General features: G+C 49.0%; 1 protein-coding gene across 5 annotated transcripts in view; it reads right to left on the reverse strand.

The window, feature by feature from the left end:
- The window catches only part of ITPKA (inositol-trisphosphate 3-kinase A), a 50,786-nt gene extending 41,552 nt beyond the window's left edge, over positions 1 to 9,234 (reverse strand). For 4 of the 5 annotated variants that reach the window (XR_012159455.1, XR_012159456.1, XR_013635960.1 and 1 more), the window contains exon 1: positions 7,757 to 9,234. Coding sequence is in view for 2 of the 5 variants with exons in the window: in XM_073348708.1 (XP_073204809.1) it covers positions 7,757 to 8,257 (501 nt within the window). In the remaining 3 variants the exon portion in view is untranslated. The remainder of the gene's footprint in view (positions 1 to 7,756) is intronic. The other variant, XM_073348709.2, reaches the window with a different exon arrangement.
- Positions 9,235 to 10,683: the final 1,449 nt, after the last annotated feature.

A 10,683-nucleotide genomic window follows, 5' to 3' on the forward strand; every position in this document is an offset into this window, starting at 1 on the left:
AAGAGATGACTTCAGAGTACAGGGATGTTACTGTCAATCTAGCATCTTTTAGAATAGCATGAAGTTCACACAAGGTAAAAAATAAATAAATAAAATAAACCCCTTATGGTCCCTTCCCATCTCAGTTTAAAAATAAAAATTCTTCTCTACTGGATTAGTTTATGTAATCATCTCCTGAGCTGAAACTGTTCATACTTTTAGTCCTTAATTATGAAACATGTTTATCTATTTTAAGATATTTTATTAAGGATGAAAAAGGAAGAGAGAGAGAGAGAAAGGACCAGCCAAAACAAATAAACTATAGGTTAAATAGCCTACCATTCCCAAAAAATTCTGGGCTAGTATCACTGCAGGCAAGAATCTAATGTGTCTTTCTGGCTGTCAGCTGTTCTCATGGTTACAGTTACAGGAATCTGTGGTTTGTGTATTTGGCACATTTCTACCTAGTAAATCACATTCCTCTAACATGGTGCAGCAGCCGTTATAGCACGTCACTTACTTGCTGAGCAAAACACTTTAAAGGGACACTGTCCAATAGGAAGGTCCTAACCTGACCTATTTATTTTTCCTTATCTCTGTTTGAGAGCGGTTTTTAGAAATGCTTGTGACTCGTGACTGAGAGTGGCTTGACTGGTCTCTCAGTGGAAGTTACCACTGTACATATACTTCCCAACAGGGATGTCCTATCTCATGAAGCAAAGTAGGAATGGGAAACCGTAAGTCCCCAACTGAATGCATGGGAAAGCAGAGACTTTTATAGCTGTCATAGGATAAGATCCAGCATGTATTTTAATAGTTGGTTATTTTAAAACCTATTACTTAATTAACCAAAAAATATAGCTGTCAAGTAGCTGTGCAGCTCCATGTATAACATTTTATGCAAATGTAATAAATTGTACAGAGCTACAAAGTCTGGCTAACAGGGCAGCAGTAGAATAAGCTTCCCACAGACACTGCCCTGATCCTGACACAGAGGACCTTCCCCTAGGGATCACAAGGATAGTTCTGTCTCCATGGTCCATGCTGCTCTTTGCAGTTTGTCAATTAATACAAAGTGAGGTGGTCAGTTTCGGAGGTGGGAGTTGAAACTCAGACCCACCAAGTTCCACTCATGGTGGGGCCAGTAAACCTCCATCAGATGGGAACAACTTTTAATTCCTAACTGATGACCTACAGGCAAAAAAGGCTCTAAAGCTCATTAGAGCTGCCCTGAGGCACCCACTCCCTGGGTAAGTGCGGTTACACCTTCAAGGGTGAAGCTTGTTTTCTGGAAAGGTAAGTTCAATAAATCGAGTTCTGACCTTTCTGGTGTTTAAACAGGTACAGTCTTCCCTCTGCACACACAAGCAAGATCTCCTCCAGGCACTGCTTTTAATCTCCTTCAGACAAACCCTGTGGTATGTGCCCCACCCTGTTCTTAAAAGGGCAGCTCACATTAACCAAAATACCAACACTAAATACAACGAAAAAGAAATGTAATAATTTTATTAAGATGATGTTGAAGTAAAAAGAAAACGGTACTGAGTTTAAGCACAGAAGTTTCTGGTTATCAGGGAATAAGGTACAGATTATCAAGGGGTGCGAAATTCAGTTAGGAATGGGTGGCGTAAGGAATACATAATCTGCAATCTCCCTGATTGGGGTAAAAGTTTAACGGGTCAAAGTACAGACATTGAGATATGGGAGTATGTTGTTCATATAATGGCTATGTTCAGGTGTGGAGTATAATGAGCGGATACGATGATGAGGATGGATTTACCCTCATTTGGTGGGATTTAATGTTCAGTGAGTTTATGGTTCCAGTTTATTTGGTTCCAGTTTATATGGTCCAATGGAAAAAGTCTCAGTCCCTTTCCCATAGTTGATGCACGATGTCATACCAGCTCACACCTCCTGGTACTGTCGGTGACCGGTGATGTGTTCGATGTAGATGTCCCTGGACCATCAGATGGTGTCCGAGACCATTAGGCGCCGCATGAGCCGTGCGTAGCGTCAACCGATCCCACAGGTCCTGCAGCACACGCTCGTTGCGGGGGGGGGGGTCCCAAGCACCCAGGGCTCCAACGATCAGGACATCCATCTGCACCTCGTAGCCCTTTGCTCCCAGGGTGTTGGCCAGGGGGGCGTATTTTTCCAGCTTACGAGCTCAGGCTTCGCGGAAGGCCAGGGTCCTGTTCTCAAAGGAGACCGTGACATAGACGAGGATGATCTTTTTCTGGGCCTCATCGATGACTACCATGTCAGGTCGCAACTGGCTGTCAGTACCGGGAATGGCGCAGTTCACGGCAACCTCCCCCAGGCGCGGTGCAATGGCTTTCACCAGGCGGTTCTGGATGGCGTTGTGGCACAGCTGCCAGGCTCTGGAGTGGGGCTTGCAGCTGCACAGGACGTGGGGCAGGGTCTTGTTGGAGTAGCCGCATTTCCTGCAATGCTTGTCTCGGTTCCCATGGCGGACAGCTCCGTTGAGTGGGACGCAGTTGAGCCGGGCACGGTGGATGAACCGCCAGTTGGCAAAACGGGTGAAGCTGCCCCCGGCGAGGAAGTGGTTGCTGGCGTCCCACTTGCTGGTCAGTTCGAAGGCTTTACCCTGGTCCGGTTTACACTTCAGGGTTTCCACGTACAGTGAGTGGATGGCTGCCTTCAGGGTCCTCTCCAGCATGCCCCTGGCGCTCGGGTGATGATGGTGTTGTCGTCGGACCTGATCTGCAGCACCAGGACTCCCAGCTCCTGGCGCTCCTCGTACCACTCTCAGCAGCGGCCGATGTGCTTCCCCAGGCGACGCGTGGCATTGCGAGCGCGGGACCACAGTGGAGCGATTTCATGCCCGTCCAGTCCAAATTTGCCATCCAGGGAACCGCTCAGGAAGGTGGCGGTGTCTTGGTTGAAGGGGGCTCTGCTGATCTGCTTCTTTGTTGAGTTATGGAGGGCGTTTGCTGTGATGTTCCTTACCATGGAGTCGGCACACGTCAGCAGGCGGAAGGCGTGGATGATCACTGCGATGTCACACAGGTAGCCCATGCGGGGGACATTGGCACTGCCATGCCTGTGGGCAATGTAGACCAGCTGGTTGCTGGCTCTCTGGGAAAGGAACAGCCACTTCTTCACCAGCTGCCGGATGATCTTGTCTGCCTTGTTGAGGGGTACCTTTGCCATGGCGGATCCCCTTAGGACAAACGAGATGCAGGGGATCAGGAAGGTGTTCAGGGCGTTTCTCTTCTGCCACGATGCTAGCAGAGAGGCATCGATCTTGGCGGCACCCTGCAAGATCTCCTGGATGGTGTCCTTGGGTGTCTGCCGGACACGGAAACCCGTCGGCGTGCCAAGTGCTGGTATGCCTGCCCCTCTGCCAGGGGGATGATGGGCTCGCCCTGGATCTGGAACCCTGTCATCTGCACTGAATCCCTTTTGATGCCATCGATGTGGAGAGTTGTGCACTTCTTTGCATTGAAGCAGAGCCCCATCCAATCGGCAGCTCGACTGGTGGCATCTAGCATACATTGGAGGTTCTCTGGGTCGTCCGCCGTCAGGACCAGGTCATCCGCGTAAGCCAGGACGCTCACCCTCTCACTGTGGAGGTTGAAGCCATCTGTGCCATTGGAGATCGCTCGCAGCAACGGCTCCATGGCGAGGTTAAAGACAATGGGGCTGAGGGGACAGCCCTGCTTAACTCCGCTCCGGATCGGGATCTCGGCGGTCTCCCCTTCGACCGAGCGAATGGTGGTGCTGCATCCCTCGTACACCTCTCGGATCACATGAAGGAAGTTCTCTGGCATCTCAAACTCCTGGAGCGTGACAAAGATGTGGTGGTGGGGCATGGACCCAAAGGCATTAGCCAGGTCGAGCCACGCTACCACATATTAACATCCAAACTGACCTCTAACTATAAGGCTTGGCAAAATAAAGTCATTTCACCTGCTATCTTGAGGTCCTCCCACTAACTTGCATGTATTTCACCCCATGAATCACAAGCCAGCCTTGAACCCACAACCTTGAGATACACAACACAGAACTCTACCAGTTCTGCTGTGTGGAGTAGGGGGAATCATTATTTTTCTCTATAAAGAATAGGCCATAAAAGGACACAACACACACTTATCACACATTTTCTATTTACTCACTGGTTCACAACTATTTGTGCACTAGCACTGGAGTGTTGGCTATCAGGATTCCTGGCCCTGGGAGCAGAGCGTGGTCTAGTGATTAAAGAGACTACAGGAAGTATTATAGGACCCAAACAGGGTCACTCTGCCAGGATCAACAAGCATGCACTTTAACCATTTGAACTAAAAGGACAGTAATGCACATTAAATGCATGCAGGCAGTAGCAGACTCAAACCGTTACATGTGGTCCAACCACACTGGTTACATCTCCACTGCAGCTGTGAGATGCAATTCCCAGCTCAGGAAGATGCGCTAGTTCTGCTCCAGCTAGTGTACTAAAAATAGCATGTCGTTGACAGCGTGGGTTAGCTGCCCAAATATGTACCTAGTATTTCCGACTGGATTGTACCCTGGCTAATAGCCTGAGCCGCCACCTGTGCCACAATGCTACTTTTAGCAAACTAGCATGTGTACATCTTCCCAAGCTGGGAATTACACCTCTCAGCTGCAGTGCAGAAATAGCCACTGTTTTAGGATTGGCTAGACAGACACACAATTTGGCCCAATTCACCTGAAATTGAAAGGCAGTGTGGAAAAGCTAATAAGCCTTGGGTCTGTCAAAATAGAGTCCAGGATTTTATTTGTAGCTTTGCCTAAAAAGAGCTTGTCTAGGCTCACACTTATCTGTAAAATGGGTTGTCTCCCCTAATTTAGGGGTAATGAGGTATTGGTTAATGAGGGGTGCAAAGTAGTATTAAACCCAATCATAAGAGGAGCTTGGATTAGAATGCATGGGCTCTTGGATTAGTAGCTCAGTACACCTTTCCCTAAGCTACAGGATCTTGCATGTGGGTAGGGTATCTCTCATCAAAAATGTGTGACTTTTTACCTGTTCTGTGGGAATGCATGACACTTGGCAGGTCTGTAAAAACATTTTAAAGAAACAGAACTTATCCTAATACTTGGAAAGTCCCTGATTTCCCATGCACTCGAATGGATGCTGTCTCTCTCCATCCTATAATAGCTCAAAACATTTAAGACGGCTGCTTTCTATTTGTTTAAAGACAGGTTTCAGAGTAGCAGCCGTGTTAGTCTGTATTCGCAAAAAGAAAAGGAGGACTTGTGGCACTTAGAGACTAACAAATTTATTTGAGCATAAGCTTTCATGAGCTATACAGCTCACTTCATCGGATTCATTCAGGGAAAACTCACGAAAGCTTATGCTCAAATAAATTTGTTAGTCTCTAAGGTGCCACAAGTACTTCTTTTCTATTTGTTTAAACACTTTTTTCCCCATTAGTTAGTATTCTTTAATTATTTACTTTTATTTGTAATTAGACGTAGTGCTTTCTCTGAACCCTGTCCAGATTTAAATAGTGCTAACAAACTTAATAGGATTTTAAATGGGTAACACAGCTTATATCCAAAATATACACTTGTGTACCATGTTTTTAAAATGTAACATGCAGGGTAGTAAGCTGTTCTGACTAATGATTTAGGGCCTGATACTGCATACAGGTACCTTGAAGTCAATGAGAGGTTTACCAGTGACCTCAGTGGTGCTCAATGGACCTGGACCAAATTGCATCCAACAGGACACCTGGCTTGGAAGATAGTTTTGCTTCAGACTATTCTCAGGAGACAAGTTAGCCTGGGGCCAGCATGGATGGCACCAGGTTCTTTGTATTGATAAAGTGCTATCAGTGAATCTCTGCTCTCTATTAACCACACATCCAGCCCACAGCTCTCAATGCTGGGTATTCAGAGCTAACAGTGTTCCATCATCATACCCACTCACCGCCTGCAACAGCGGACAGGAATGAGCTAGATGATCTAATATTCCACCCCCCGTCTTTAATTTCTATTATTCTGTAACTCAAAGTCAAATGTCATGGGCCACAGATATTTATAAAAATAACATTAAAGTAATGTTGTTGTCATAATAATAGTTTGCCCTTCTGCGGGGGATTCCATCTGAGGATCATAACTTTATTAATATTAATTGATTAAGCCTTGCAAAACCCTTACACAGGATATTATCTTACATAATTGGGAAACCGAGGCACAGAAAAGTCAATTAAGGTGACAAAGCACGTCTATGGGAATAGAACCAAGGTTGTATAATTCCCTGGCCTGTACTTTATCCACTCAAGCATACTTTCTCTAATTTAATAATCCTAAAACTCTCAGGAGAACAACCCAGCTGGAAGAATTACCTACAACACTGTGTCACTTATTTTTTATCTTGTTTCAAAATATACACTGTTTTTCCTGATTCAATTCACTGTGAGCGACCCTGTAGTCATAAACTACCCTATAATAATAAAACATTGGTTGGTCTCAAGAATGGTAGATGAGGCAATTTGCTAAGGAAACATTTCAGTTTCAAGGCACCCAGAGAGTTGTTATAAACACCAAGTAAAATATGTATTACCACTATGAAAAACAACTCAACTGCATGTCTTCAAAACTGCCCTTTATATATAAGAGCAGCTGCCAAATTACATAAGGGATTTAGTGGGAAAAATGTATTACTGCCAAAATGGACAAAAGTATGCATGCTAATAATTCCAAGCTCCTCCCAATTTTCTGTCAAGATCACACCACAAAGTAGCTCAAAAACTGACAACCAGAGACTGAGGGAGTAGGAGAGGCAGAAATACCTGCTGGTAAACGCCTGGAAAAAATGTTATTTTTAAAATCCAACAAGAGAGAGTGAAAAATGCCTGTGATCAAAAAATGCCAAAACAATTTGAAAAAAATCTTAATAGGTTGGTGGCAATCTCATAACAAGAAGAGAAACAGTGGCAGCACTTGGCTGGGTTTCAAGAGCCTCAGTTCCCCAGCAATGTAACGCAGAGAATCATGTAGCATTATCACTGATCAGCATGCTGGATTTTTCACAGAGTTTATGTGATTGAGTAAGGGGAAATAGCAGCTTCCTTTTAGTTAGGTCACTGAAGCCTTGCTTAAAACACCAGTCTGATGAGTGCTCAATGACTCCCATACACATTCCGAGACCACGGGACTGGAAGCATAGGTTGAATTGTGTATTTCTCCACGTCCACAGGCATGATATGTTGCTGTTTGCAGTACAGCAATACAGGAACAGGAGTAACTGAGGGGAAGTAACTTGAGCTCACATGAGCTGAGCAGTGACTGGATGTTGTTGGAGGACTGTGTTATCAAGTTGGTGTTTACCACGGAGTACAGTGGAGCTGAGAGCCTGATATCGCAGGCACTTATGCAACAAAGAGCCCTTTGGCTTAGATTAGGGCAGCCCTGTTTTCATTTTAACAGCCTTCATTTTAAATTAACGTAGTGCTGGTGAAACGTGCCAGATGGACAGCCCGGTGGAGACCCAGCCCCAGAAGTACAGCTGGGGCAGTGGAGGCCTCCCCTTTCTATTAGCCCACAACAAGGTTGCCCATCCCCAGGGTACCCATCCCCTGCTGCTATATCCCCAGCCCAGGCACATAGCACTTGTTCTCCAGCACCGCCAGGAGGCGCCGCTTCTAGATCAGCGGCGCGGCTCGCTGGCGGCATCTGGACCCGCGGGCACGTGGGAAGCAGCGGGCTGTCCAGAGTGGGTCACTCGGCTCCGCGCAGCGTTCTGCGCAAGGGCAGCCCTTAGTCTACCGCGGGGGGCGCCTACCTGGTTGGTGTCCTCCCCGTGCTCCAGTTGCACGATGCCCTGGCTCCTACCCTCCGTGTCGCTCAGCAGGTCGTCCTCGGAGTCCTCGAGGACGGACGAGGAGCCCGTGGAGGACAGCGAGGAGTTGGAGAGCCGGCGGGACTGCAGCAGGTGCAGTGAGCTGCCCGTTCCCAGCCAGCAGCTCTCCGGGTCCGCCGGGGGCCCTTGGGGGCTGCCCTGCGCCTCCTCGCTCTCCTCGGGGGTGACGGTCAGCTGCGGGATGACCGGCGGCAGCAGCCCGTTGCGGGGGCTGCAGCTCCTCTTGGCCAGGTCCGGCAGCTCCCGTGCGGCAGCGGCCGCGGCGCAGTGAGCCTCGAAGAACAAGCGTAGCTCCCCGACGCTCAGCCGCTTGCCCCTGCCCAGCTCCGGGCTGCTCTGCCGGCCCCAGCTAGAGTCCATGGTGGGGCCGGTGCGGGGCGCCTCCTGGGCGCCGCTGCGGAGCCGGGGGCTGTGCGTGTGCATGGGGGGAGCGCGGCGCTGCCGGGAGCCCGGCCGCCGCTGCACCCGGGCAAACTTCCTGCTGGCTGCGTCTGCCGCGCGGAGCCGGGGGCCGAGGAGCGCCCAGAGTCATGTCCCAGCCCGCCCGCCCTCGCCCGCAGGGAGGCTCCAAGCCGGAGCCGCCTATCGTGCCTCAGCCGGGGCCGCAGCCAGGTCCATCTGGGCTGGCTCAGCCCGCCCGCCGCAGCAGCAGCTGCTGCTGAGGGAAGCGTAGCCGCCGGAGGGAGGAGTCAGGCCCACGCCCGCTCCTGGCTGCGGCTTGGCCCCTTCATCTCTTTTGCTTTCAGTTTCCCCGGCGCCACCCAGAGACGCCTCTGGAGAAAGCCTCGGGGGAGCCAGGCCCAGACCCAGGCCCGGCCGTGGCCTCGCGCAAGCGGGGTGGCAGCCCGGGCTAGTGCTGGCTCCGGGGCCCCAGGCCACCGCTCGGCTTCCTCGCGGGCGCTGTTCACGTGGCCGCGCTGAGTAGCGCGCAGGGCTCCAGCCTCCATCTTCCGCGCTCCCCTGCCCCGCTGAGAAGTTCCCCAGCCCAGCCTGTGCTGTGCCCCAGGCGACGGGTCTCCATGGACGGCAGCCACATGCACAGCCCCCTTTCTAGTCCTGGGTGGTTATCGCTCACCAGTGTGCCCCTCCTCTCACCGGCCCACAGCCTGCGGGCAAAACAACCAACAGAAACGCCCTCCCATCTTCAAAAAACAGGGATGCCTTCCCCTTGTTCCCTACTCCCACTCCCCGCCTCAGGCCAAATCCTGCTCTCACGGGCCAAGGGGAGTTCAGGCTCCTTTCCCCCTTAGGAAATCTGTGACCTCATGGACAATGACAGGGTTGGTAGACCTGCCCCCCACAATCTTCCAGACACATATTTCAGTAGTTCAGTACATGCCCCTGGGCCCAATGCTGTACATTCGATAAGCTACCCCAATCCTGGAGCCCAGTTCTGAACTTCCACAGACATCAATGGGAGTCAAGGGCTCTCAGCACCTTGCAGGAGCTGGTCCTGCTTTAATATTTAAACTGGTCTCTGCTAGGCAAATACTTGCTGACTGAGTTGCACAATGTTAATGGCCCTGTTACTCAGGCTGGCTGAATGTGCATCTGGTGTCCTGAGTGGGTGTTGCATTTTAGGGTTGAGCTGGATACTTTAGATTCTCACATATTTCGCTAGTCAAGCATTCAGTAGTAGCTTCCTCAGGCTGTTTTCTGATGCACTAGCATATTTCGTGTGTTGTGAAAGTTGCATAATATGTGGTTTGGTTTCATATGCACCTGAGCTTAGTTTGTATCACTATTTCACCTGCCAACCTGTACTTAGTTCAGTTTTTCTAATCCACATCCTATCAAGATACAATTCCATTCAGTAAAGGAGGGTACCCTGTTACATCAGAATCCTTCCTACCTCATTTACTTTGCCAGTTATCTCCCACTCTCTTTTGCTTACAATACATGAGATGACAATTTATGTCTTACATTGTAAGGCCTTTGGAGCAAGGAAGGCCTTACAGTAAGGTTATATCTCTGTAGAGTTGAGTAGTACAATGAATAATTTGGAGATCAAATGGTGACATCTTTAATCTGTTTTTGCTTTTTACTATTATTATTATTACTTATTATTATTATGACTTTAATAGGTTTCAGAGTAACAGCTGTGTTAGTCTGTATTTGCAAAAAGAAAAGGAGTACTTGTGGCACCTTAGAGACTAACCAATTTATTTGAGCATGAGCTTTCGTGAGCTGACTTTAATAACCATTGAAGTCAGCTTGAGGTTTTTCTCAGTAAGGACTTCAGAATTTGTTCTTTTTATTTCTCATGCACATGCAGAGAGAGAAAAATGTGACCAAGGAAGAGAGGCAAGGAGGCCTACTGGTGCCCATAAAATACCTCTCCCTAATCATCCAGAGGAGATCTTATTGAGTAGTACAAAGCACTCCTCTGCTCTTCAACTGAGTGCACTATAACCAAATTGTTCCTTTTTCTGCCAACCTGGGGAACAGCAGCCCACATGTATTACTATTACTAACGTATTACTATTGATTCCACGTCTGGTTGATTTATCTGTTTTAGAAGTTAGGGATTTTACTATATAAAAGTGGCAACAGATCTGACAGAGAACCTCTAAGGCAGCGGTGGGCAGCCCGTGGGTCGCATGCAGCCCGTCAGGGTAATCCACTGGCAGGCTGCGAGACAGTTTGTTTACATTGACCGATTGCAAGCATGGCTGCCCGCAGCTCTCAGTGGCTGCAGTTCGCCATTCCTGGCCAATGGGAGCTGCGGGAAGCAACACAGGCCGCAAGGACGTGTTGGCCGCCGCTTCCCACAGTTCCCATTGGCCGGGAATGGTGGCCACTGGGAGCTGCAGGCGGCCATGCCTGCGGACAGTCAATGAAAACAAACT

This window comes from Lepidochelys kempii, chromosome 6 (genome assembly GCF_965140285.1).
Source record: "Lepidochelys kempii isolate rLepKem1 chromosome 6, rLepKem1.hap1, whole genome shotgun sequence".
Taxonomy (NCBI): Eukaryota; Metazoa; Chordata; order Testudines; family Cheloniidae; genus Lepidochelys; species Lepidochelys kempii.